Below are 27,834 nucleotides of genomic sequence, written 5' to 3' on the forward strand. Positions count from 1 at the left end.
GCGGCACACGTGGGCCGGGGGGCGGGCAGCCGCCGCGCCACGTGCAACCGGGAGCCGGCCCGCGGCGGGAGGAGCCGGCGGAGCGGGGCGGCCGGGGGGGCGGTTCGCGGGAGCATCCCCGCGGCGGGCGGCATCCGGCGCGCACCCCGCACATGGTGCGGGGCTGGCGGGGCTGCCTGGGCGCCTCTGCCACGCTCTGTGTGGAGCAGGGGTTTGCGGTCTGCCTCCCTCCGTCACCTGCTGAGGCCCGGCTCTTCTGCTCTTCCCTCAAATTCATCTCCCGTCTTCCCGCGGGAGCGATTTTAATTATTTATTTATTTTTATGGGAGGGCGGGTAGTCGTTAGCTTTGCAGCCTTGCTAGGGAACAAACGCAGCCCGCGGTGACTAGCAGCTATTCTCCAGTCTAGACCTCATGACGAATGTGATTCACAAACGGCTTCAGGAGTATGTGCTGAAGAAGGCGCTTCAGAGACTCTGAAACTTTTGAGTCTTCGCTGGACCAACATCCGCAACAACCTCGAAACGAGGCTGGGGAACTGGAAAAGAGTTGGCTGCTTACAGCTGTTATAGGCTCACTGGGGGCAAAGCAGGAAGCCAGTCAGAAAATGCCATGGACGAAAAGGAAGTGCTCCGAAAATTCTCATTATTCGCTCATTAGTGCACCCATGAAAATGGGCCACTTTCCGTGTCAGTGTGTCAGCAGGGAGGTAGGCACGAATTGCTGCCAGGCAGATCTGTGCTCCGTGCAGCTTTAGGAGAGGCTCTTCCCCCTCCTGGGAGAGGCAGGTTTTCACACGCTCTTCTTGCTCTTTCCCTTCCGAACTACCCCTAAGCTCCAATGGGGAAACTGCCTGCTGCTCTACCAGGGCGTGACATACGGAGGAGCCAGCTGACAGCCTCCTTTTGCAGACCTTACCCCAACTTATACTGCCCAAGATTACAGCTCACGAACTGCCTTAAGTGGTACCCGGAGTGACTAGGGACAAGATCCATCTGCTCCTGCCTTCCTCTCTGCAGGCGGTGGGGACAAGCGCATGGCTGCTGCTTCCTCATTAGGGCCCTGTGGGAACTACTGTTTGAGACCATCCCAAATTTGTGATACTGGAGGCTGTCATCAGCAATGGATTTCCCGCAGATTTCTTGATGCTGAAAACACTGTAAAGAGAATCTGGCTTTTGTGAATCACACAGTATTTTGGATCGCTGTTTGGAAGCTATGTACCCCTGCCAGTCATTACTTGTCTTTATTAACTTGCAGGTTAGATTCCTGATGCATGTTCTGTTGGTAAGTTTCTCAGTACAGGAACTGGAGACTCTGGATTACAGGCTTGGTTTTTTAGTTAAGTACTTGGAACGTATTCTTGTCCATAGTACCCTTGTCACCAGAAACCCTCGGAGAGCAGTTTGGGAACCACTGGTCTAGGCTAGTACAATTGAAAAACCACACCATGGCACTGCAGGAGGAGGAACCACAAGGTGGCAATCTCTCTCCGTACTTCTACTGGCAAAATAAACCTCTGGCAAAACAATCTCGGACAATAACTGTCTAAAGCTGCAGAGACTTGGTCACATCTTGTGTCTTCCAAGAGCCGCAGCAATATTCCTTTCGATGCTGGATTTTCTCTTCTGAACACTTTTCCATTTAGAAGGAAATTCGAGGTGGCACTGGAGGCTGCTCTTTGCTGGCTTTTCTATCCTTTACCCCCAAATGGACACCAGATGTTATTTGTTACATTGGTAACTACCGGTGGTGCTTGTGTGTGTGCTGGCAGAGCTACTGTGTGCTTGGAGGCATTATCTGGTTCAGAGTGTTACTAACCTTGTTATATTGACATACGGTGAAACAGTCGTGTCAGAATCCTGCTTCATGTACTGAGATGCCTCAACGGGAGCAAAATAACCTGGATGTTAGGACTAGGCAGTGACCTGTAGGCTGAATGTGGCTTATGATCTCAATGGGAGTGCAAAACCTCAGTAACAATAGCTCTGCTCCCAAAAAGGGGTGGCCAGAGGATGTAAAAATGCAGAAGAAGAATAACACTTAGTCTAGGATGGAGCTGCCCTGGTCCTACAGTATTACACACCATCTGTTGCGATGAGCTCCATCTTGATCAGGACATAGTTGTGTTCTTGCCAGATGTTAGCTTACATGTGCTATATGTAAAAGTAAACTGGTGCGAAAGCTGTGGTCCGATGTGCTTTCAGTAGGATTTGCCCTGCATAAGTGACGACGTGCTAGCCAGCCTCTTGCTGAGAGGATGCACTCCAGAAGTGCAGGTGTGTGGCTGGAGTGTGTTCAATGAGTCAAGATAGGAAATATCTTCCAAAGATCCAAATAAGACAAAACAAACTAAGCTTTAGCACATGCTCAATTGATTGAGTCTTTGGCAAAGTATGATGTGAATTTGCAAGGCCCTCGCTGGGGCCCGTACTGGCTGTATCCTGCCTGGTGAGTCCTTCAGCAAGCTGCCCTTGTTTTCTTCCTACGCTGAAACCTCCGTCTTTTTTCACCGGTTCTGCCCTTATGACATTGCTCTTCAATTAGGAATAATAACCCACCTCCCACTCACCAGGACTGCTCGGATTCTGCTTTATACCGTACTTGCCACCACTGAGCTCCCTCTGCAGCTTCTGTGTCACAACCTGCAATGTCCACAGCCCCTGCTGGTGGTTACATCTCTGATGATGGCTGTCCTCCTCCAGCCCTGACTGTGTGGGTCCAGGCAGGACCTAGAGGAGGAGGGAAGCGTGGACACGGGAAATTTCGTGAAGTCCCTCCCATCACCTTGACTTTAAGGCCTGAAGTCACAGTCCCAGAGGCTGCAGGCTGCAGTTCACTTCCTTTGTGGTTGATGGGAGCCCGGGGGTTCTGCTGTCTGCTGGCGCTATAGAAAAGGGCCAGGAGCCACCACGGGACTGCTGATGGGGATAGAAATGTTAGCAATCCAAATCATGATGGGAAACAGAAGGAGGAAAGAAAATGTGGATTTTAATTTATTTTTTGTTTTCCCAGAAAACAGGAAGAAATCAAGCAAGCACAAGGCTGGCTTCTCCCAGAACGTACGTGCAATGTGATTGCCACTAATGCTCTGTAGCCAGCTGAGAGAAGATACTTTCCCCCAAGTAAGTGAAGTAAGCAGTGAGATGTGGGATACATGATAACTTCTGAGGCAGAAGGAATAAGACCCCAGGCAAATGAGCTCCAAACAACGCATCGTGTCTTTTAATTTTTTTTCCATCTCTGAGTCTGTGGTGCTCAATTAACCTCTTTGTGCTGGCCAGGGTTGCTGCACGTTTGCAAAGGTTTACACAGCCTTCCGGATGGTGACACTTTAAGCACTCAGTTTGCGATAACCAATTTTCTCCTGAAATTATACCAAAACTCTGTTTGATTTAAACTGTTTCCCAAGCATTTTGGTTAATAACAAAAGGCAGTCCACTGCGAAAGAATCTAACTTGAGGAAGCCATGAAATTTAATTCATTTCTTCAACTTAAATATATAATCAGTGACATATGGTAATACTAAATACGGGAGGAAATGTCATTGTTTAAGTCAAATTTCTGCATTCAGTCAAAACCCAATAGCTGTAACACCAAACTGTAGTTTCCATTGTACAGGAAATAAAGCATCATTTTTTCAAAGAAAAGAGACATGCAATTGCATGCCTATTACATTGCTTGTATAGCTTTATTTATAGCTTCTCCACTCTGCTAAAAAGGGCTAACAGAAGGGAAATTGTGGAGGCAGAAGAAACGAGGCAACACCCAGATAGTGGTAGAAAGGACAAAGGAGATGTCTGCCCTGTGAAAATACCCTCCTTCCCTGCAGTTGTTTCTGAGCAATAAACTACTGTGCCTGGGCTATGGACCTTGCGCCTTCCCCATCATTTCTGCAGGCATTCGAGCACTGAAGCAGTGCTGGGGTGAAGCTGTGTTGCTGTAAGAACTGTGGAAATGATTATCTCAGTGTTCTCTGCCACCGTGCAACATTTTTCTTCTGCCCCATTGATCTCAAGACAGGGGAAGGAACTATTTGCTTGCTCATTGTCAGTAAGAGGAATAGGGTTTATGTCGGATTTGTGTGAAGCTGCAGGCAGACCATGTGTTTGGATGGTTTCAACCTTACAAGTGATGCCTGCAGACCTTTGTCTCTCCATCACCACCTTAAAGAGCTCAGGAATTTCAGTGTTGTTCTTGGAATGTATGCAGAAAGTTTTTCTGGATGTATTTGAGAGCTTTCATGGGGAAATGGAAGCAGAGTATTGGTTTAAGGTCTATCCAGCTTCAGCCTGTGTCCCCTTCCCTCCACTAGTACAGCTCAGTGATGTCGCTGTCAGCCTCTCATCCTTTCACCAATGGCCAGTGGTGCTCATTTCTGGCCCTACTCATCTCCTGGGTTTGTTCTGGGCGTTCACTGCTTCTACACTACTGGCATTTCACTTTGTTTCTCCTTTGTCTGTCTCCCCAGTTGTCAGGCATTACCCACAGCTCTCAGCAGTTCCTCCTCTTGCTCTCTAGCTAAGTTTCATGTGTTGCTTCTGATTTCTCTACAAAAAACAGTGGCTTACAGCTTTGACATAGCTGATTTCTCCTGTTGTCTATAGCAGGACCATGCTCAGTTGTCCTGACAGAGTTGGTGACAGAGGTGCCATAATCAAATAGAGAGGACAGAGGTTTACAATTTTATCATTACCTGAAATTCCATTTTTTCCTGTCTCTCTCACCCCAGCAACATCTCTGCCTTGAGAGCATTTTGGCTGCTCTTCTGTCCCCTGAGCTCCATCTCCTCGTTGGTTTCTGCGCACAGTCCCTTCCTCTTTTTTGTAATTGACTCGTTTGCTCCTCCAGCCTTGCACTTCATCCATCTTCCTATTTCCCCTCTCTGACCTACTCCTCATGTCCACTTCCTTCAGTTTTGCTGATGGAATGTGAAGCATCCCTCCAGAAAAATAGGTCTCTGAACTTTTACCATCCCCCCCTGTATTCCCTCTTCCTTCACCTCTATGATCTCCTCCCAGATGGTGGGACAGATACTTGTTCACATTCATTCTCAGGCTTGCAAAATTGGCATATTCACTTCTCTTTCCTTTTCACGTGATGATGTGAAATGAGGATAATTCTACACATTTCTCTGCTCCTTAGGGCTGGGCTTAGTTTGGGGGAAGTGTTTCTGAGGCTTTTGTGGTCTTTGGAGATCTGCAGAGCTCTGGTTCTCACTGGTGTGTTGTTCCCCTGACTTGCTTCTACTCAAGATACGAAAGACAACAGCTAAATCAGACCCAGCCATTGACGGCTGCAGAGAAGTTTGGGAATCCAAAGAGCGTTGTCATACACAGAGGTATCAGTCGTTATGTGAATGTTCTTCTGCTTGCTGAAGAGGCAGTGGGCAAAGGGGATTTCTGCCTGCTGAGATGGCACCCGGTTTGACCAGCCTCTGGAGCAGTTCCCACAGCTTGATGGAAATTGTGTGGCTTAGTTTTTCTAGAACCTCAAAACATCTTTTGGGAGATAGACACTTTGGGAATTCCCTGTCTCTCTCCATAGACAAGTCTCCAGGACTAGGGTACCCTGTGCTAGTCAGAGTGTATTTGAGACCAGGATTGAGGAAAACAATAAATGCAGTTTATTCCAGCAGAGTACATGGTGTCTAACTGCTCACAGGGCTGGAAATTGTTACAAAAAGAAAAAAGAAAAGAGATCGTGAACCAGCAGGTGCCTTTAGCTTTAGCGCACCTTCACCCCCCAGTTTCTCATGTGGCTTCCTATGGTGCGCCAGCTAGGGAGAGCCCACACCCACAACCTTTATGATACCAGTGCCTTCTTTTTGTCCATGTCACCTTTTTCTATAGTTAGCTCTTAATTAGGCATCTAGCGAGTACAGAATGACTCTCAAAGGAAAGCCTGGCACCACCGTGCTCTATTTTCCTACGGCTAGACTTGGAAATACCAGTTTGTGTTTGTTTCATGCTGGCAAAAAGGCAAAGACAGCACTGCCAACTGTGTTTTTTCTGACCAGGAAGCTGGTTTTGATCGATGCTTCGCTTTTTGCTCATATGGAGGAAGGAAGCGCTCTCAGTAGGCTTGCTTTCCTCCTGCTGTCGCTGAGCTCCCCAGCCAGCCAGTCCTCTGAGCCCAGATATAATTGCTTGTTACAGAACTTCCCAGGCCACCTACATTAAAGAGCAATGCACCAATACTGTATTAAACCGAGTAACTGTCCTCTGCCTGCCTGTTCAGGTTAGATGTGATACACAAACGTGATACAAAACCGTAAAATTATTTCAGCAGTGGAGTTCAGACTGTGCAGCACCCACCTTGACACTGGCAGTTTTAGGAGGCTGCATTCCAGACATTAAGGCTCTTGTGAAAATGATGGGCACTGCAGTGCAGAAAGAGAAAAAGCCTCAATAAAAGGAATCTGTCACACAATTGAATGGTGTGGTGACCACAGATTTACCACACTCCCTGGGCTTGCTCTTCTTCTCAGGAATTGTCATGCCATGGTACAGGGCAAGAACTTAAGAGTCTGAAAAGAAAGTGTATTTTGGTAAAGTATCTATAGATAACGCTCTTAATTGTCACTTGCTGAATTTTCTCCTTGCTGGCTTCTTTTAGAGCATCCATAACTCAGGTTTACTTGACAGCACTACAGAAACAGACATGGTTGATATCTTGGGAATCAAAGACATGATGATTGTTTTTTTTTTAAAGGCTGTCTAGCCTGTTTTATCCTTCCCAGCCTAATGGAGGTTTGTTTGGTACAGCACATCCTCTGATGATAATAACTTTCATCATTTATGAGCAGAAGTTTATTTTCTAGTGAACTAAAAACGTTCGTCCTAAGGAGATTCCCCCATTTTCTTTCGGGCCGATTTGTACAGCCTGAGATCTCGGTTTAAATTTCCGCTGTGCTTTTTCTTCTCTCCCTCTCCCCCTACCCCCCCCCCCCCCCCCGCCCCAGTCAGCCCTGCAGTCCAAAGAGGTTTCATGTACTGAAACCCTTCAACAACTGCTCAGACGATTTACAACAAGCACTTTCACAGGCAATAGCTCTACAAAAGCGAGGAAAAGGCGAACTACCTATAATAACGAAGTTAAATGCAGTTTTAAGTGTTTGTGAACTGCAACTGACTGAAAGGGTGCCAAACGTTTTGCAAATATACACAAAAAGACAGGCCCCTGCTCTAATCTGCTTATAAATTAAAAGGAAAGTTCATTGGCAAGAGCAGAAGAGATGATATGACATGCTTTAAATAGTTTATAGGGAGCTGGAGGATTGTTGTTTATTTGGTGATGTTGGGAAAATATTTAATGTGCTTTGGTTAAACTCTTTATAGAAATGCTTCTCCTCCCCCGGTTTTCTTTTCCAATGACTGTTTTGGAGATTAAAACCAGCAGGTTTAGAGTAGATGGAAAAAGGAGAAACGTATTTCCAAATCGACAAAACCGCGAGTAAATCTTTATAGATATCTTTTATGTGAGTCAGGCTTTCTAAACTAATTATCGTAATATAAGAAAGGACCAGCGCTTCACCGCCCTGCACACGGCGAGCAAGGTCGCAGCTGGTGTAAATCGAGATGCCTCCTATCTGGTTTGCATTGCTGTGAAGGAGGTGAGCTGTGCCCCCTCCTTGCAGGTTCCTGGACCAGCCCCGAGCGGTGCCGGTGCTTCTCGGGGCTCCCGCACCTCCCTTACTGCCCCACCGCTCAGAGGTAATAACCAAAGCCTTTTAGCGTTTAAAGAGCTTCTATGGCAAACCTACCATTTATTTTAAAACCAAACCCCCAAACTGGTGAATTTTTAAGGTTCGCCTTGCCCTTGCTGTGGCGAGATGCGGAAAGGGGTGCAAACGCTTTTCCGAGGCCACCGAGTTGGGGCAGACTCCAGCTGTTGGTCTGGAAAGCTGAGACAGGTAAGGGAATATGTTCTTTAGCGCCTTCTTCCCAGAATCTGGAAGCTGACCCCGGCAGCTGGGAGACTTTTTGCTCCTTTCCCTGCTGTTTTATGTTGTTGGTGATGTCTCCGCAGATAAGTGACTTCGCTGCATCCGGAGTTTGCATTCGAAGCAGAGACTAATTGTAAGGAACGTTTCAGAATAAACACATTTCCAAAGAGGTTTGTTTGTAAGGGGAAAATATACGTATAAAGGAGGTTAAATGGGACAATTTGTTTCCTTTCTTGTCTTTTTCTACATAACCCGCTAGAGTTTCGTTTTAAAATAGAGGCATCCTTAGCAGGAGACGCGGCACAAAATTTCGGCCTGTAACCGCAGCTCTGATTTGAGAAACAAATGCCCCTGAAGCCTTGCTGACATCTGATAATGCGGTCAAAAATAATCATAAAATAACAAGATGATTCAGAAACTCCTGTCCCTTGTTTGGAGGTGACCCAAAAAACTGAGCAGCTTCCGAAGCTGAGGCTTCGGGTCCTGGGTCAGTTTTAAGCGCCATTGCAAACTGCGGCTGAAACATTTGCAGCCGAATACAAGTCTCCAGGCTTAAATTGCCTTCTTCCTGTCCCGGGATGCCAGGGCTTTGCACAGCTGAAATTGCACAGCCCTTTCCTCCGGATCCTCTTATTTCTTCTAGCGCTCAAAGCCCCGCTGCTCCGGGCGTCCCTTTACTGCGTTTTGTCAGCCTGAGCTGCGCCTGGCAGCGAGGCGCGTTTTGAGCCCAGCTCCCATCTCCTCCTTACCGGCATGGGTTTCACGGCAAATCCTGGTTTGTGCTCTCCCTGCTCACCCCTAGCAGAGCCAAAGGTATGTTTCATCCTCCCCCAGCCCCGTTACTATTAATTGCACAGTGACTCCGGGCCCCCGCAACCCCTGCTTGGGTAGCCCGGGTCTGTCAGCGGGGTTCCCCTGGAGAGACGGGCTTGAAGCGTTTCGTGGGGCAGAAACGAGGGGAAAGGAGATGTCCACGGGAGACGGCGCTCACCGCCGACTTCCCTAGGATCCAGGCCCAAGCTCCTCCGCTTTGTGCGGGGATCAGCCGAGCGTACCGAGCTCCGGGACCTGCCGCCGTGGGACACACCGGGTCCTCTGCCTCCGCCTCCCGGACCTCGGCTGCGAAGGACGACGAGCGCAGGTGGCTCCGCACGGGCACTGGGAGGAGCGGGATGGGGGTCCCAGCGGCGGGGAGCCCTGCCGGGACAACCGGCTGCCGGTGCGCCGGGAGGGCCCCTGGCCCTGCCTGCAGAGCTCGCCGCTCCTACCCGACCCCAGCCGGGCGCCCCGAGGGCGGCTGGCGGGGCCCTGTCGTCTGGTCCGCTCTTCCGTGCGGCTCAGAGCGGCCCGGCTCCGGAAGCTACTTGTGCCTCTGTCCCTCAGCCCCACCGCTCGCCGCAGCCCCGGCACTTCGCGACCCCGGCGCGGGGGTGCCCGCAGGCGGGTGCCTGCTCCCCGCTGCGTCGGGCCCCTCACCGGCAGATGGTGCTGCTGGAGCCCCATCCCCGGGGCTGCGGGCTCCCGAAGGGCCTCGCTGGGTCCGGATCAGCCCAGCCACCTCCAGCCCTCCGTCGCCGGGCCGAGCAGCGACACCTGAACCCCGCGTGCCGCCTGGTCTGGGGGAAGGTGAAGCCGGGACGGGCAAGGGCAGCGGCGGAGGGCTCAGGTATGGCACGTTACATGTCCCGGAGCTCACCGGCTACCGGTGTGAGGGACACGGGGTTTGCCGGGAAACCAGCTGCTGGCAGGGTAAGATGCCTGGTTCTCGTGTAGATCCATTGAGGTAGGCCATCGCTCCCGGGATGCTCGGCAGCGGCCACTGATGCCTGGCCTGGTGTCACCAGCCTGCTCCCAGCGCCGAGAACCGTGGCAGGTTGTATCCCTGCAGCACAGCGAGCCCGGGCCGGCCCGCAGGCAGCGGCCACTAGCTGGCCGTGACGCGGGCTACATCGTCGGTTCCATCGAACCGAAAGGTAGTGTCCTTTGCACCACCGGTGAGGACATTTCCACAACGGCCTCTGCTACCGCCGCTCCTCTCCCTTCCCTGCAGCGGGCTGGGCATCGCTGGGCCCCGAAGCCGCAGGAAGAGAGCGGCAGGGGGCCAGATTTCACGGGTCTCGGTCCCCGACGGGTCTTCGTGCATGGCCTGGCCGAGCCGGTGACTTTGGGCGGGGCCAGCCGCGTGTGCCAGGACCGGGCTTCAGGCTGCCGGCGACCCCCAGCCCCGCTGCGCTCGTCGGGTCCCATCGGAACCGTCAGCGCTCAGTCCCGGAGGCCCCACCGGGCACGGCGGGCCCCGGCTCGGTCGGGGCTGAGCTCTGCCAGTGGGTAGCGCGTTTTTGGGGGGTGATTAACCTCGCTTTCCCATAGCCGGGGCCGCCCGCGCTGCCTTACCGCCTCGGGCGTTCCTGCAGCCGCGGACGAGCTGGGGCTGTGCTGGGCTGCCGCCGTGCGCCGGCCCCGCTCCCTAGCTCCTCGGTGTCCCTGCTCCGGCCCGGTTTTGCGCGGTCCGAGAACTCCCGCCACGGAAAGCGGCCGCCGCGGGCTGCGGAGCCGAGGCAAAGCGAAAGCTCGGGGCTGCGGCGGGGCGGCGGGCCCCGAGCCGAGGGGGTTAAACCAGGAGCCTCCCCTTACCTTCAAAAAGTTAAAAATGTCTGGAGCCTGCATCTCTTAAAGGGGCGGTGCTGGCTGCATGGAGTCTTGGCACCGGCTGCGAGAAAGGCTGGTCAGGGGCGTGAGTTCCCCTCCACCAGCACCAAAACATTGCAAAAAAAGGCAGAGCTCCCCACACTTTAGATAAGGACAATTAGCCACCAGCGAGCCCCTGCAGACAGCGAGCTAATTAGGGGTTTCCTGCTCTCCGGCATGCCCTGTCCCAGCTCCTGCCCCCCCGGGCTCTTAGCCCTGATGGCACCTGGGCTGGCTCTCATGGCCACCTTCTCGCTGTCCTCCCAGGCCGGGGACAGGAGAGCGCTGCCAGTGGAGAAACCTCCAGGTGTGAAGGGAAGGACTCTCATTCTCCTTGATGTCAACACCAAGAGCCCTGTCAGGATAATCAGTGAGAATTTCCTCTCCCTGCAGCTGGACCCCTCCATCATTCATGATGGCTGGCTCGATTTCTTAAGGTAAGGCAGGAGCCCCTCGGCGCCCTTCCCAAGCCGCCCGCGGGGCGCCCCGGCGGCCCCGCCGCCCAGCCCTGCTGGGCTCCGCGCTGCTGGCGGCGCTCGTTGTGACGGAGGGAGCGAGGCCATGGTTTCCATTAAGATGCACATGTTTGCAATGGAGAAAGCATTTCGGAGACTTATCAGTTATGACTGCAAAAATGTCGTGCTCCCCTCACTCCAACAGCCGCTCCTCTGAACAATAAAATAATTAAGCACAACACGGGGCCGAGGCAGCACAGGGAAAAAAAAAAACCTAAAAAACAAATCAAAAAGCAGCAGCAGGAATGGGGCCGCCTGCCGAGCCGAGCCGAGCCTTTCCCGGGTCCCGACGGCCGGAAAGCGGGGTGCCGGCCAGGTCTTCAGAGCCCTCCGCTCCCCGGACTTCCATCCCTGCGAGGGGGGCAGAGTTGGGCTGCAGCTGCGCTGGGCTCCACCGGCGGTGCGGAGCGGCCGCGGCCTGGAGGCGCTGGGACGGCCAGAAAGCCCTCTCCCTGCTGGGTAAGTCGGGAAGGGAGAGCGGGTCTTCACCGCACGCCCGTTCCGAGAGTCTCTTCGGCTGCAGCCGCCTCCGGGGAAGGAGCGGGCGAAGCGGAGCCGGGCCAGCTTCCACTTTCTTCTCCTCCCCTCTCCGCTTCACTCCGCTCCCCTTCCCTCCGCGGCGGCTCGGCCCGCGGCACGGTCCCGTGTTCCCGTGTGGTGCGGCAGGGCTGCGCGGGGCGCGGAGCGCTTCTGCCTCCGGGACGCTGCTGCACTTGTCCGGGGGACGCCGCGGGCGGGCGGGGAGGGGGTTATTAGCAGGGTCCCGCCGGCCTCGGGCCACCACCGGCGGTTGGGGCGGCTCCCCGCTCCCGGGCCGCCCCGCTCGGCCGGCGCAAAGCCCCACAGCTGGACTCGACCGCCGTGGTACCCGCAGCGCACCGGGCAGCAGGGCCCTGCAGGGTAACGGATGGTCCCCTAAGCCCCGTGGCCGCCGGCCGTCGCCGGGACCGAGGCAGGGAGGCTCGGCCTGTCCAGCTGCGCCCTCAGCCCGGTCTCTCCTCTCCCCAGCTCCCGGAGGCTGGTGACCCTGGCACGGGGCCTGGCCCCCGCCTTCCTGCGCTTCGCGGGCAAGAGGACGGACTTTCTGCAGTTCCACAACGTGAAGAACCCGGCCAAAAGCCGCGGCGGACCCGGCCCCGACTACTACCTCAAGAACTATGAGGACGGTGAGCTCCGGGCTCGGGACGGTGATGGGGGCGGGAGCGGCAGCGGGGGTTTGCGGGCGCCGGGCGGTCCCGCTCCGCCTGCCCCGCTCTCCCTGTGCCCAGGCGGAGCCGCGCAGCTACCGGGCAGCGCCGCCGCAGGGCACCGGGCAGTGGAACCTCCCGCGTACTCTCTTCTTCCCGAGCGGGGCGAGCAGGAGAGCTCGGCGGAGCCAGATCTCTCGTTACCGGTGCATCCGGTGGATGCCGGCCCAGGGAACAAAAGGCCGGCACCGAGGAAAGGGGCTTTTCGTATTCCCCCACCGCTCTGCCGCTTCCTTAGCTCTCGAGCCTTGAGCGGGCATTGCCGGCCGCAGAGTGGCTTTGCCACTCCTGCCGGGGACCGGGCACTGCAGTGCCGGGATGCCTGTGCACGCACCGCTCAGCCTTCCTGCGGGGAGCCCTGCTTTTCCTCAAGGACCTCGGCGTCGTTTCGCGTTTCTCCGCCCGCCGCAGTCCCGAGGCTTCTCACATAGCCTGACCGCTCCCCCTCGGGACCCCGCTGCCACCGTAGGTCTTTCCGAAAGTCACTGCCTGACCCACGGCTTTCCGCACCTCTACCCTCCTCCTCCAGCTCCACTTTTTGAGGCCCTTAATTCACACAAAGAAACTTCGTAGGAAAGTCAGGGCCAAGTCTCCGTCCTAAGGCGTTTATTTTAAGAAGCAGAATACCATGTCCGCATGCAAGAATTTATTGATTTTTCTCTTGCTTCTTTTTTAAAGAAAACAAAACCAAAAAACAACCCCCTCCCCCCCCCCCCAAAAAAAAAAAAAAGAAAAAAATCCTCAAAACCAACGCAAACCTTTGGGTTTTTTCCCTTGCTCAATGACTTACAAAAATCAGCTGAAGATATTTCCATAAGTAATTTTGAAGGCCAATTAATGCCAGACAGATCCCAGTGGGCAGGTCTGTGGAACAGAGGAAGTTTCGCAGAGATCTAGTCAGCAGCACAGTGCTAAATGGAAAAAGCAGATGCATTTGCCAGTTTTCTGATGGCTCTGGCTCCCGCTGTTCCCCCACGTAACTTCTGATCTCACCGAGATGAATGTCCCTCTATTCCCACCCGCAGGCAGGTGGGTAAGCTTGTGTGTTCTGTCTTTTGCTTGGTCTCTTGGCCGCAGCAATCCCGATGTTATTCCTTGTTTTATTTCTCCTCGTAACAAATCTCAGGCAGCAGGCTTGCTGTAAACTTTGCCTGCTGAGATGCACTTCAGGAGAAAATGCTGACCAAACCTGCCGCAGCCACCTCGAACAGAAAAAATTAAGTGTAGTGCATAAAATCGTGGATGGGACTCATGCAAAACATTTGTAGGAATAAATTTTCCCACTTCCAATATTTCAACAGCTTGCAGGAGACAACTTAAACTTATTAAATGTCTTCACAACAGCTTTCATGTTAGGGAAAGACTGAAAGCTTTCCGTGTTTTTTCCAGTTTTCCTCATAGCAATAAAGTTGAAATGTAGCAGCCCTTCAAAATGAAGCTTCTCATAGAAGCTGTAACCACAGGTCTTAACTTTTCATCACTTAAATATGGAACAGAACCATTGCAAATGTGGGTGAGGGAAGGAGGGGACACATGTGGTGTGTATCAAGCATCGGTGTAAATCAGAAAGGTGTGGTAAAAGGGATTTCCTGCCTGGAAATAAAGCTTTTGTATTTGCTCTTCAGAGCTGTGTGCAAACTCCAGGGCTAGAGTTGCTAGTAGCTGGCATCTTTTTGTGCCGAGGCTGTGCTGAGCACTTCTCTAGAGGGATCCAGCTCTCCAAAATGAAATCCCGATGCCACTGCAGCTCTCTGTCCCCCTGCATTGCACTTGAGCAGCCATCTTCTCCTTTTGGAGTACTGGTCTGATTTTTGTTCCTTTATCTGTGGCTTGCCCAAGACCTGCTGGGGATCAGGGCATGCACGAACGTGCAAGTAGATGCCCTTGCTGCAAAGAACTTACAGCCTGAGCAGACAGAAGAGAAATCAGTGCATGTCTAAGTTTTGTACATCACCTTAGTGATTTTTAGTGATGTGAGAAGTGATAGCTCAGTTGTTTTCTGCTTCAAGTGATTGTCTTTTTGCCTGTTTACCCTGTGGGTGCACTCAGACCTCAGGCCTGGGACCCCATTGTCTGGATGCTCTTTGCAGCCCAAAGGGTGCTCCTGTGCCTTGTGTTCCAATGTGGCCTGTGCATAGATGGGGAGGGAAGGGCACACCTTATGTTCTTCTTGGCTGCAGCAACTCAGCAAGATGAAGGACCAAGAGGTGAAGGGCGCATGTACAAGACTGCTCAGAGGATGGCAGTTACTAGTGAGTAATACTGTGAGTGGTATTCATGTCACAGGCAGCTGCACTTCTCTGCACAGGCCACCCCAGTGGAGCCATCTCAGGCATTCAACAGGGCTGCTTTGCAGCATCCTTCATGGATCCTCTGCCCTGTGACCATGCTTGCTGGAGTTTGAATCAATCTCTATGCAGGGATCTTTGTGCTGTACCTCCCACTCTGTCACCCCATTTCCCTCCAGACCAGGTATTTCTTCCTCACTGCTACCTTTAATTGTCTTTTCTACCTCCATAGTGCCCCATCTTCCTCCTCATTCACGCTATTCTTTCCCTTACATTTGGAATGATGGTTATTTCCCTTTCAAACTGTTACAGCCATGCTTACCTCCACCTTCTGAAAATTGCCTTTATCTAGACCTGCTTTTGGGTTCACCAACCCATCTTTTTCTTTCCCTTCCTCCACAGAGAACAAGGGTGCTCTCTGAGGGTTATAGTAGTTGCTTTTGACTTGTATGTAAAATGTACTTAATTTTTCTGAAATAAGGTGTTTCCTTGAGGCTTCAGGGTCATTATTTTCTTGTACAATTTCTTCCTGGAAGCACAGACCTGGAAGTATTGTGTAATACCAGGTGTGTGCAGCGTCTTCCCTTTGTAACTCTCAACAGCCTCACCCCAGTCCAGACCAGTCATGTTTGGGCAGTAAAGGTAACAAAGTGGTGAGTGATCTGTAGTGGCTGCCTGTGATGCCCATGATGAGGGTGCATGTGGCAACTTGTTTCAGCACTGCATATAGAGCTGGCACAGTAACTTCATCACCCGCTGGCAGATTCATCTGTACTTGACAGAGCAACTTTTAGCGTTGATTGTCTGCAATGAACGGTTTAGGTGAGCCATAGGGCAGTCCCTGTTGATGGGAGCGTGGCTATATATATCCCCGGAACTTTGCTAAATATTACAAGCATAAGTATTAAATGTGACTGATCTGTTATATTAACAGTGTACTCCAGGTGGCCGCTATCCTCTGCTATCCCTATTTACGTGGTCAGTCCTGGAGTCCACCCTGTTTGGATATGGCATTGGCCATATCTGAGGTCTGTTAGAAACGCCAAACGAGTTTAACATACGTCAGGCTCTGTGGTACCAGGAGGTGGGGCTGTGCCAGAGACTTTTTGACATTTGATGATCAAGAGGTGTAACATTTTTAGCCTGAGAGACTTTTCTCTCCCTTAAATGGTGTTTATGTGCCCTGCTGAGTTTTTTTAATTCACCAGCTGTGCTGAGAGTTGTGCTTTGTCATCTGTAGATGTGCTTCTCTCCTGACATAGGCACATGTCTGACCGCTGAGCAGGTACCAAGATGTGCGGTCTCATGCTTGGTCTATGTAGTAGACCCGCTTCTCTTTTTGCTGTTGGGTTGTCTACTAAGCAACCCTTTTTACCTGTCCTTTCAACTGCCCCACACATGCCAAGGACCAATTGGGCCTAAGGAATGGGACAATAAGAAACATTGGTCTCCAAGAAAACAGGCTTGAGCAACTCCCTTTGGGTGCAAATGCACAGGGCTACCTGTTTGCTCAGGCTGTAATTGCTGGTACAAAACCTCTTCTGCAGTTGGGTTTGTAAAAACCCTATTTGTGTGCTGCTCTGGAGCTTGGAGTTGGGAGTGTTGTGTGCGGTGTGGAAAGCTGGTGTTGGGTCAGCAAGGGATGCTGCAGGTGCTGTCTCAGAACCCAGACCCCAGTCTGGAAGCTCTCTGCTGGTGCTACAGCACAAGTTTGGTGGCATAAACCTTGCTCAGAGTTTCCCCCTGTTCATGTGTGCTGTGAAGGAATGCTCAAGGGAAAACCAGAAGTTGGTCTTAGCAGGAGTTCTTCAAAAACTTGTGCTGGCTCAAGCACACAGCTTCTCCACTTTGTCCCTTTGCGTAGCCTGCCGTGTTTGTGTGGCTGAGGAGAGACCCAAGGACATACCACACACAGCCAGTATGGCCCTGTGTGGGTCATGGGAGGGAGAGGGGAAGGGCAGCACATATGCATGCTGTAGGTAGTGCGTCAGAAAAGTTTCTGAGCTGAAGTGCATATGGACAACACATTTCAAAAATACTCTCTTAATTGCTGGTAAGTTCCTTCTGTTTTGTCTCCTTTTTTGGAGAGGAGAGTGGGCATCTGGAAAACTGGCCAATTACCACAGGAAAAAAAATGGAAAAAGACATGTTTCTTAAGCCTTCCATATTAGTCAGGAGATTTTGCTGCGTAGTGTGGGAAACTTCACATCATGCTGTGTAATCCTGGCATAGGTTTTTCTGGGCATCCTTTCAGCCTGGGATCTGTTCCTTCAGACGCCTTCAGGTACCTGGCACTGCAGCTGAACCTCAAGTTTTGTGCAGGAGTGAGAATGTTATTTCACCATTGCTCAATCTCTATTAGCTGGCAGCTTCTAGGATGCTGTGGTTTTAGAATCTGTGAGGGTCTTAGGTGGCTTGGATTTCTGCCACCAAAAGGGTTGGACCCTATGCCCTCTTTCTGTTCTGTGCTGTGCCCTTCTGCTGCTTCCCTTGTGTTGGCTCTGGCATGTTTCTTCTGATCCTCTGCTAAGCCCGCAGAAAAATAATTCAGGAAAAAGGAAGGCAACTGTTTTACTGTGAATTTAGTGATGAGGATCATGAGGGTCATTATGGAGTATGAGGATGCCAGAGCAAAGGAGCATTGTTGCCATGTGGCTGGGGCTGCCCCTCTGCCTCTACCAGCTCATAAAGTGTTGCAGCAGATGTTTCTGAATGAAGAGCCATCCTATTGCTCTCGTAAAAATGAACAAACAAGTTTTCATTTACGCAAGGATTCTCCTTTTGTTTCTGGTCACCCAGAGTACCTTTTTTGTCTGCCCTCAACAGGTTAGGCATCTTCCTTTCAGAGCTTGCAGAGTAAACAGTGTTTTTTGACACCTTCTGAGTGTTCAAAAAGCAGCTCCTTTGGGAAGGCTGCAGCATTTCAGGCATTGCAGGCTGTGGGTCCCCAAGATGAGCAGATCCTCTGATGTACTTCAGTTTTCTGGGATTTTCCAGATCTGGGGCTGTTTCACACTTTGGCATAAGCTCTGAGGCAGCCTCCTGCTCTCTATTTCCCAGGAGCCACGACTACGTGGAAGGAGCTGCAACCTGCTCTGCCTGGCGGGGATTTCTGTGTAAGGAGATACAGCCCTTAGCTGTTTCCTCAGAATAGATAATAATAATAGTAATAGTAATAATAATGCTGTAGAAATCACCTTACAGAAGGTAAGGGAGTTGCTGCCTATGCAGGAGAGACTTACAAAGACGGCCTCTTTATCTCCACTTTTTGTTTTTAGATTTCAAGCTATTTTGCTATAATCATGCCTGAAAATTGCTTTAATAACTGCAGGAAACGGTGCAATCAAACAACTAGATCCTGATTTGTTAGCTATTTGCTGGTATATGGGTGAAGCAAAAGATTTCTATTGTTATATGTTTGATTATTTATAACAATCCAAAATTCTCTAAAAACCATTACATATTTTTGCTAGTTCAAAGCTCTCTCTGTGCTCCATCTTCTTCTTTGCACGAATCACTTCTCATTCATAAGACGCTGTGCAAAAAATATTTTCTTGCTTTCATGGCACAAGAAATAGGGAATTATTGCATATGAAACACATGATTTATGGTTTTATATAGGGGGAAATAAATTGTGAAACTCATTGTCAGGGAGTTTTTCCCAGCTAAAAGAAAGGACTGAAACTAATGTGTTAGAAATTTGCCTATTGGAGACAGACATGCTGAGGATGTCTGCTTGAGAAATCTTCAGGCTTTCTAGATAGAAGTTGTGTTCCCAGTTCCACAGTCACTGAGCATTTTATAGTAATTTCAGAAAAAAAAAATCTGGTTTTTAAGCATTTTAAAATGCGTTAGTTTAAAAAGTAGATATTTTACAAGTTTGGCAACCTGCAATTCATTAGAGTTTTGCCTGGTCACCCATTTAAACATCTGTTTAACTTCTGCACTAGCACAGCTAATATCCTATTTATTTATTTATTTATTTATTTATTTTTAGAAAGAATATCACAGTTTTGTTTGCATGACATAATTTTATTTATGATTTTAAATTCACTTCTTAGGGCTGGAAAGCTGAAGCAAACAGTCCCATTAGAAGGATGAGCAAACTCGGCTTGTTCTGGTGTCATGGCAGTGGACATGCTCATGCATACAAAGAAAGATGCTACTTCAGCCTTCAGTCACACATCCCTTTGGCCATAGACCTCTCCACACAAAGCTTGGTCTGTGCCCTCCTCCCATCTCCCAGCTGATCAGCTGGAATAGTCTGTGTCTGCTCCGTGACTCCAGTGACTGCTGGAAGGGAATTGCCCATGGGCAGATGGTGGCATGAGCCAGGCAATTGATGGTGCTGTGTAACTTCCCATGTGCAGAAGCTCAATACATGGGCAAGAGAAGCCCTCCCCAGCAGGCAGCTGGGAACTGTTTTGGTGTTCTGTGCGCTGTCCTGGAGGTTTCACAGCTTGGGGAGCTCTGGCCTAGCGCTGGAACGGTGGGAAATGGGTAGTGAAACCCCCTGGTGCTGGCCACTCACAGGAAAGTGCTGCTAGAGCTCAGCTAGTCCCGAGATGGGCATCTTGCCCTGGGATGGGGCTGCTGTGCTTGTCTCACTCCTGAGGGGTGTTTTCTAACCTGTTCTTGGTAATTTCAGCCGGTAGATTCGGCGACTTCTGTGGGCGATGTGTGTGTAAGCCGTGGAGATGTGTAGATCCCAAGGCGGGGGCCTTTGCCAAGCAGCATCCTCCGTCCAGGGCTCCTGCAGGAGCCCGGCACCTCGGCGGGTGGGGGACGGCGGCGGGGGGGAGCCCGGGCCGGCCCCAAGGCGGGGTTTCCCGTCGGTGCGCCGGTGCGGCCGCCAGCCGCAGCTCACCTGACCGCCACACGGGTGTGCTCCCGCCATACCGCACGGCGGCTGCCGGACCCGGGACCCGTGCCGCCGCCGGGCCGCCCCGGAGCGCCGCGCCACCGGGGGTCCGCGGCCGTGCCGCCGCGCCGGGAGGCTGAGCTGGCCAGGGTACTGACCCGGCACGGCCCGCGCCCTCTCGGGGCAGAGCTCGCAGTCCGCCGTCTTGGGAAGCCGTGTGGCATCCTCTGGGGCTCCTGCATCTGGAGTTCTTCTCTCGCACTTCTGGCAGCAGCTGCTTGGTGCTTGGTTCCGTGTTTTGCTGGGTAGTTTAACTTCTATTTCATTTATGTATGTAGGTATGCATTTATTTATTTATTTTCCACCAATGTTCGGAAGGCTGCGGGTGTCCTTCTCCTGAAGTTCCCTCTCGAGAGGCTGCTCTGTCATAGAGTGGTTTGGGTTGGAAAGGACCTTAAGACCATATAGTTCCAAGCCCCCTGCCATGGGCAGGGACACCTTCCACCAGACCAGGTTGCTCAATATCCCATCCAGCCTGGCCTCTAACACTGTCAGAGATGGAGCATTCAAAGCTTCCCTGGGCAACCTGTTCCAATGCCTCACCACTCTCCCAGTAAAGAACTTCTTTCTGATACCTAACCTAAGTCTCCTCTGTTTACGTTTGAAGCTCCTCCTGTCCAGCGCCTCCTGGGTACCCTCCTCCTTGAACTCCTTGTGTCTGCCTCTTTTTCTGTCTCATCCTTCCAAGATTCGAGGGCTGCAGGCTCCTTGCTGGCTCTTTCCCCCGAGTTACTTCTGCTGAGATTTCCCCCGAGCCTCCAGAAGCTGTGGCTTGCCACCCCTATTCCCTCAGTGCTGCTGGCTCAGAAGAGTGGTGCAGAGGTGCTCTTGTCTCCTCCCCTGCACCGAGTACAGCTGGGTAGGATCTGGATGACCAGGCACTGAGTTCTTTGGGGAGCTCCATATCCCAGACATCTTCCCACTGTTATGCTATAACGAATGTGGAGTCCACCTTAATTTTTAGATTTTGGGCAAGTTTCTTGTGTCCTTCATCAATTTGAGAAGTCAGGACCTTGCATGTGTTGCTTCTGCTTCCTGAATGTCTGCAGTGGCAGCTTTCTGAGGACCCCCTGAAGCTGACTGCCAGAGAGTGCCCCCACTTTCTGTGCCTTATCCCAGACTTTCCCAGGGGTTTTTATTAATGTGACTTGACTTCCTTGTGCTAATCCCTATCACAGCGACTCCACCACCTAAGGCCAGGACTCCAAATACTGCTTCTGGTCCTCACTCCTGGATGTGGCTCCCCGGCCTGCCGTTTGTCCCCAGACACTGCTGACAGGGCACACAGGCACACCCATGTGTTTGTTGTGACCTGTGGTCCCTGAAGATGAAGGTAGGGATGCCACACAGGACCTGCTGCCACATCCCCTTGCACTCTCCAAGGTGCTGTCCTGGTCCCTGACAAGGAGGGCAGAGACCCTAGTTCTAGGCCAATGGCTTCTTCACCTTGGCCCTGGTCTGAGTTTTGAGAGCCTTCCATCCCTTTCAGGAAACAAACTTGTTTTGACCCAGCCTGGACTCCTTTCTAGCAGTCTGAAGATAATTGGAAATAGTGTATTGACCATCTAGTTTCAAACCTTTCTGCCTCCCAGCTCTTCTCCTCCACGGCCTCCTTGATGTGTTTTGCTCCATTTAGCATTGGGGGTGGGAGGGTGTACAACTGTTGCATTCAGTTTTGTAGAAAAGGAAATCCATCACCACAAAGGTGAATGACCATTCATGAGCCCCAGGTGATACCAGTAGCTGTAGCAATAGCCTTTGTGGTGCGGGAGAGTGATAATGTTATGTTTCTCAGTCTTCAGTTGTCCAAATATTTCATATAACAGGAGTTAAATATTGTATCATTCATTAGTTGGGCAAAGTTTGGGTAAGCCCAAATCTTAGGGTCTGCGTAAGACATTGTACACCAAAATCACATGGCTCTGTGTGTGTGTGCTCATTATCTGCAAAGGAACATTATCCCTTCCTCTTGCTCCATCTCATCTCTCCACATTGAAGCCCCTGTGGTAGACGTGGAAATACTGAGCCGTATTTTCACACTAGTGGGATGCTGCCCTGTTTCCGCTCCTGAGTGTACTAGCTGTGGCTGGCAGACAGAACTTGTGTCCCAAACTACAGAACACAGGTGCTTTAATGATAATGCTGTTCCGAGTAGTCCTTTTTAGGCAGGCTTTAGAGAAGCTGTGTTAATTCCAAATCATGCAGTGAAGAGACAGAGCACAGCTTTGGCAAGACAAGAGTAGTGACTCTAGGATGAGGCTCAGAGACAGGAAGACAATGTGGCTTCCAGCCCTCCATCCCATGTTTGAAGGGTGTTCTTTGCCAGCCCAAGACATAGCACAGCTAAACTTAACCTGAGGTTTGACACCTTGAAAGAAAGGAGCATGACTATTGGAAATAACTGTGTTGTTCCTTGATGCAGGTGATAATAGTGGAGCTGGAGGGTGTATGTGGAGCAAGATGTGACTCTTCTGACAACAAGCTCCTTCTGAAACCTCTCGCTAGATGGGAAATAAACCAAGCAAAGTGCAACCTCATGATGCAGAGGGTGACCTCATGCGGTGTGGTGGAAGAACTCCAACTTCCACCCTTCCTTATCAGTGCTGGCTGCCCAAAGTTTTCTAGGAGTTAGAGACAGCATATGGTGCTTGTGGAGCTGAGCATGTTACAGAGCCTTATTAAGCTCAGAAAGGGACCTTGCAAGGACTAGTTTGCACCACTCCTCTTCTCTTTAGACTGAGCACATCTTACGGATTCTTGCCTGCCCTGCTACTCCCATCTTTCCATTTCTCCACAGATGAGTAGTTCTAGGAATCTACTAGGAATCCAGGAATCTAGAGGGGATCTCATATTCTTATTTCACAATGTGACTTACGAAATGCATCTATGAGGAGAAAACAATTGTTAAATAATCCTCCTGCCTTGTGAATTGAATGTTAGGAGTGAGAAGGATACAGACACCTGTTCAGAGTCAAAAGTCCTGCTGACATACTCTAGCTGTGGTATCTGCAGTGAGGATAAACAAGGCGAGAACAAGGCTTCTTCATCACCTCTTTGACAGGCAAGGGTAAATGGAAGCCAGGGGTCACCAGAATGGGATTTGGTCTTTTCTCATTATTTACTGTCAAACTCACCAGTAACAGGGTTGTAATATAAATGTTGGGACACTTCTGCACCCTTCTGCAAGGGAGGAGTCACCATTGTAAGGGATAACTGCTAGGCAGGTGAAGGATGGAACGGGCAGTTAGGTCGTGTGAACATATTGAAGTCAATGACTTGAGTTTTCTGTGGGAGAAAAGGAGACTTGAGCAGAAGAGGTTCATTGGACAGGTGGATCCAGAGGTTTTGGACCCCTCTTTTGCGTTGCTTGCGCTGGGTGATGGTTGTGTGGCTGTCATGTTGGCTGGTGCTGATCCAAGCGTCTGGTGAAAATGAAAGCTGAGGTTTGGCCATCTCCCTTTTTTCTTTCTTTTTTGCTGTAGACATTGTTCGCAGTGACATTGCCCTGGATAAGCAGAAAGGCTGTAAGATCGCTCAGCATCCTGACATAATGTTGGAGCTACAGAGGGAAAAGGCAGCTCAGATGCACTTGGTTTTGTTAAAGGAGCAGTTTTCAAACACATACAGCAACCTCACATTAACAGGTAAGGCTGCAAGACCAGCTCTGGAGCCAGGAGCTGCGCTAGTTCTTCTAACTCCTAGATGTGTTAAAACCCTCGGGTGCTTCACCTCTGTATGCATCAGCATCTCTCTGGCTGCCTCTGTTTCCTATAAAGATTAGTGGGTGCTGGGAGGGAAAGGACCTGCAGGGTCTTGTGGTGCACTCATAAGGCCTCTGTGGCTGGCACTCACAGAGACGCTCCGGATTTGGTGCCCCTGTACAGAATGTTTTCTATGGTCTGACCTAAGCAGAATACCACGGCACGTGAAGTGCTGGAGAAATCTCCCTGCTAACTGTTCACGTCGATGGGGCTGCAGCAATTACTAAATTTGGAGTCCTTTAAGCTGCAGCTGATTTTTTTTTTCCTTTCCAGAGCATGCACTTTGTGTGAACCCAGTAAATATTAAAGAGCAAATATAAAGGGATAATGGCCCAGACAGAGATGAGAGGATACTCTTTTCCTGGCAACTGTTTGTATTATCCAGGGAAGAGAATCTCAAAGGATGGAGGAGGCTGCCACATTTTGGATACACATTTAATGGTGATTGTAAAGGACTGATGTCTTCAGGCAGTAAGTGGGCAGAAGGATGGGATCCCAGCAGCCAGCAGTGTCCTTTCATAGCTGTTCGCCTTATCACTACAGCTGGATGAGCCGCAGACGATGGGAAGGAGGAAGAGACTAATAAATCAAACAAGATCCCCTTCTCCTCTTGCCGGGTCCCTTTCCTGTGAAGGGCAGGGAGGCATCTGACTTTTGTGTGAGGGAAAGGCCCCATTCTTTGGCTGGGGAAGAGATGGCAAGCCCTCCCCTGCCACTGGGCTGGGAGAGGTGAGTGAGTACTGTGCATCCTGCCCTTCACCCCCCCCCCCCCCGCCATCCCTAATTCAATGCCCTGAAGCCAGCATGGGTCTGCATCCTCACCAGCGCAGCAGTGAGCTCTGGCTCTCCTGGGGACACACCATCTGTGCTGGACCTCTCGGGGACCCTGCAGCGGTGGGATGGCAGTACCAGGGCTGGCAATGGGCTCAGCCCAGGGAAATGGTGGGCATCTGGGCCGTGAGTGTGGCTGAATCACTTCATTCCAGAAGGCACAGCATTTAAATGGGATCCTCGGAGCCGTTTCTCATTCTCTGTAACGTAATCCACTTGGCTGTTTATTCCCAGTACAACTGCTGGAATCAACATTGTCAGCTTTTCCCCTGACAACTTGCTTACTTTCCACTAAACAAACTTCCCTCGAGAAGAGAAGCTGCTCTCCCCTATCCTCCTTCCCTCACGGCTTCAAAAGCTCTCTGGCATTGCTCACATTTTTTACAGAACCTGCAGAGCAGAGGTGCTACCTGGTTATCAGCTCAGCTCTTAGCCTTTCCAAGTGTGTTTACAGGATAGTTCAGAAGGTTTTAGCTCTAACTCTCCAGTGGGGAGAGAGAAATTTCACTGGAATATTACCCAAAGAACTATTTTAATGTCCTTTAACTCTCTTTGAATGTGTGCAGAGCAACTTCATAATTGTTATGAAGTTTAATCTTTTATTTCATAGACATAGTCTGAGAACATGGACTCTAGACAGCTAAGCATAATATTTAACTGGAACTCTACTAACTTGTGTAAATATTTCCCTTCTCTGTGATGGATCTGGTGTTTGGGGTGGGCAGAGGGGGTTGTACATCTGTTGCAGAAGGGCATTCCTTACCTTCAAAATTCAATCAGGCAGAGTTTGCTTGAGGACTTCTTTTTGTTCCGCACAGTCCTGCTGTACAGTGCTGCAGGGAGTCCCCAGGTTGCAAGGTGAGGTGCAGGAGCAAGGATCCAGACCCAGTTTAGGGAGGGACGGTGAAGGACTCAGTTTGTAGGGATAGATAATCTGGGGGATCCCTGAGAACAGAGTTTCCTCCTGGAGGTCTGTATCCAGGAATCACTTGGCCTCATGCAGTGCATGTACTGTGGATGACCCGCAGCACTCTGTGTCCAACCTAGACTGGAGCAATGGTTATTCAACCCCACACCTCTGTGTAAGAGGAGCACCTCCTTCTGCTGGTTCCTGCAGCGCTTTAATTGTACCAAAGAAATGCAAATGCAATTCCTTGGCCAAAGTCATGTAAGAATAAAGGTGCTTTATGACGGAATAGCTGCTCTAGAGGTACTTGGGAGTAGGGATACCACTGTGAAAAATCTTTATTCCTATGCTACAAGCACTACCACTGTAGTGATTTGGTTTAAAAGACCCTTCTCTTCCTCCCCCTCCCAGATGTTACAGTTATATGAACAACTTGAAAGAGCCTCCTTGAAAGATCAGGCCTCCCACACTGCTTGCAAATGTGGGCAAGTTATACTGCCATCAAACTTCTATGCAGGATCCTCATGGCTTTGAGAATCACGGCTCTTAAGAGTGCAGAGTGTGTGATTCTGCAGTCCCTATGGCATCAGTGTAAATTAGGGGCTTTTCAAATCTATTCACCAGTTGCACGTGTCTCCCAGTGTGCTCCTTATCTCAGCGATCAGGCAGGGTTGTGGTTTTGCACAGGGATTTAAGCTGTTCCCAGCAGCAGGTACCTCCAAGGTAAGAGGGTGTCTTAAAATGAAATGTGTTTTTTTGTGCTAAGACACAGCTGAGACTGAGTGAAACCAGGCAGTCTTTCTGGCTCTCGTTTCTCCCAGAACACATGTTAGACTCTGGCTTAGGCCACTTTGGTTTCTCCAGGCAAGTATGAGCTTTCCTCAGCTCCTGTCTGCAGGCTTCTCTTGCATCTTACATTTGCTTTCTGTACGTGATCTTTCTAGGCTTACCAAGCCTGTCTCACTGAGATGAGTGATAGTCTTTGATCTGTGACAGTACTATTCAAATGCTATATAACATTTTGAAGCTTATTAATCTTTGCTGTTTCTCCCTTGGTGCTTGGAGATAGGTATCTCATTTCACAGATCATCATCTCTGATGCTCTCTGTAGTAGAGCTACATAGAGTACATAGCATTTCCTGCTCTCCACTGGGAACTGGCTCTCTCAGCTCAGCCTATAGTGGGATAGGGAAGGAGGAGGAGGAATCTTTCTCTAGAAACACTTCTTTGCTCCTTCCCAGTCAAGTTTGGTAAAGCAAGCAGTGACTCTTTTGTGGCTTATGTATGCTGGAGTAAAAGAGGCAATCATCACAGCAGGCGCCCTCCTTTGTAGCCCTCAGGAGAAACGTCCAGGTGACAGGAAGGTGATTTTGGAGCCCTGGAACTGAGGGGTGAATGCGCAGTGCTGGGCTGGCAGCAGGTGAGGTGTGAAGAACTGCCCGGGGCAGTGGAGACACAATGTTTTAGGGAGTGGGCTTGTGGGGAGTGGGGCAGCAGCAGGCAGAGCTTTGATAGGTTGAATCTGGATCCCTCCATCTGTGGTGGCAGTTTGGGCTGTGTTAATGTACTTCAAGAGACAGGATATCCGCAGGTTTCTGCACTGTAATTAACTAAAGCCGGTTAAGGCAAATGGAAGAGGGAATTGGTCAGGTCAATAGACATATGTGAAAAACTCTCCCCTCCCCCATATTTACATGAAGTGTTAAGTGTAACTCAGCTTCCCAAGATACAAGTACGACCATAAATGTCCGTCGAGGAGTTCCCATCCTGAGGAAACAAATAGTGCCCCACTTCTTATTCTGAACAATGGAGAAACATCCCTTCCTTCTGCTCTACCTTCTGCGTGAAGCTACAATGCAGGGTTACTTCACTGCATCAGGAGACTAGCGATGACAGCTCTCCAGGCTGTTCTATCACACAGCATTTGCACTGAAAAGCTGGTGAGGCAACCGCAGGGTATGTGATGGGAGCCCTCCATCCTGTCACATTATGAGACACAGCCTCTAAAAGCAGTGGTTAAGGGAGGAGACCTTCCCTGCAGAGTACATGATGCTCCCGTTTGATCCTCTACGTTCTCACCCTGCTGAAAGTGTTAGCAGGGGGTTTCTTCCAGATGCAATCTAAGTGACTTGGGGGAATTAAAATCAGGTGGGATTTGCAAGGAGCAGAGCTGAGAGCTGCCGAAGAGTGCATTTCACTGTCTGTGTCCAGCACTGCAATCAGGTGGTTTACACCGACATCCCACTGTCTCTGTTCGGATCATTAGATAACTTAAACTCTGCCATCACAGCAGCTGTGAGCTCTGTCTGAGGCTTTCCTTGGAAAAATCTACTCTTGGAGATGTTAGCAGCCAGGCAGAGACCCTCTTCATCCAGGGTAAGTGGTATGGGTGCGTGAGGTGTTGGTGACAGAGCACACCAGCTCTTCCCAAGTGGGAATGCATAATGGTGGGATAAGTGGAGCAAAGCAGGGTTTGGGGGAGGAGCCTGTGCGGCTATTGTAGAGCAGCCATGTGTGGGGCAGCACAGAGCAGGGATGAGGGCAATTGTGTCTCCATGATAGGCTTGTGAGATGCTGCCCCACAGAAATAGGTTTTTCTTCTCTCCTGAGATGCAGTGGGAGCCACAGTTGTGCTTGCTCCTGAGCAGAGAATCACACAGCTCAGGTCAGGCACCCGTGACATTTGTGTTTCCTGCACTTGTGAACCTCCCCCAGTGATTTTGTGATTCC

At 50.7% G+C, this 27,834-nt stretch overlaps 1 protein-coding gene and 1 long non-coding RNA gene across 3 annotated transcripts in view; both read left to right on the forward strand.

Moving 5' to 3' along the window:
* Nucleotides 1-8,534: 8,534 nt before the first annotated feature.
* HPSE2 (heparanase 2 (inactive)) overlaps nt 8,535-27,834 on the forward strand; it is a 111,719-nt gene continuing 92,419 nt past the window's right edge. The window contains exons 1-5 of one of the 2 annotated variants that reach the window (XM_065672025.1): nt 8,535-8,759; nt 8,953-9,087; nt 10,902-11,071; nt 12,158-12,315; nt 23,088-23,249. In XM_065672025.1, coding sequence (XP_065528097.1) covers nt 8,700-8,759; nt 8,953-9,087; nt 10,902-11,071; nt 12,158-12,315; nt 23,088-23,249 — 685 coding nt within the window. In that variant the 5' untranslated portion in view covers nt 8,535-8,699. Of the gene's footprint in view, nt 8,760-8,952; nt 9,088-9,521; nt 9,613-9,719; nt 11,072-12,157; nt 12,316-23,087; nt 23,250-27,834 lie in introns of those variants that run through there. The other variant, XM_065672027.1, reaches the window with a different exon arrangement.
* LOC136010592 (uncharacterized) lies at nt 13,101-14,014 on the forward strand. Its single transcript, XR_010610938.1, has 2 exons — nt 13,101-13,425; nt 13,523-14,014. It is a non-coding gene; the product is annotated as an uncharacterized LOC136010592 (long non-coding RNA).

This window comes from Lathamus discolor, chromosome 3, assembly GCF_037157495.1.
Source record: "Lathamus discolor isolate bLatDis1 chromosome 3, bLatDis1.hap1, whole genome shotgun sequence".
NCBI lineage: Eukaryota > Metazoa > Chordata > Aves > Psittaciformes > Psittacidae > Lathamus > Lathamus discolor.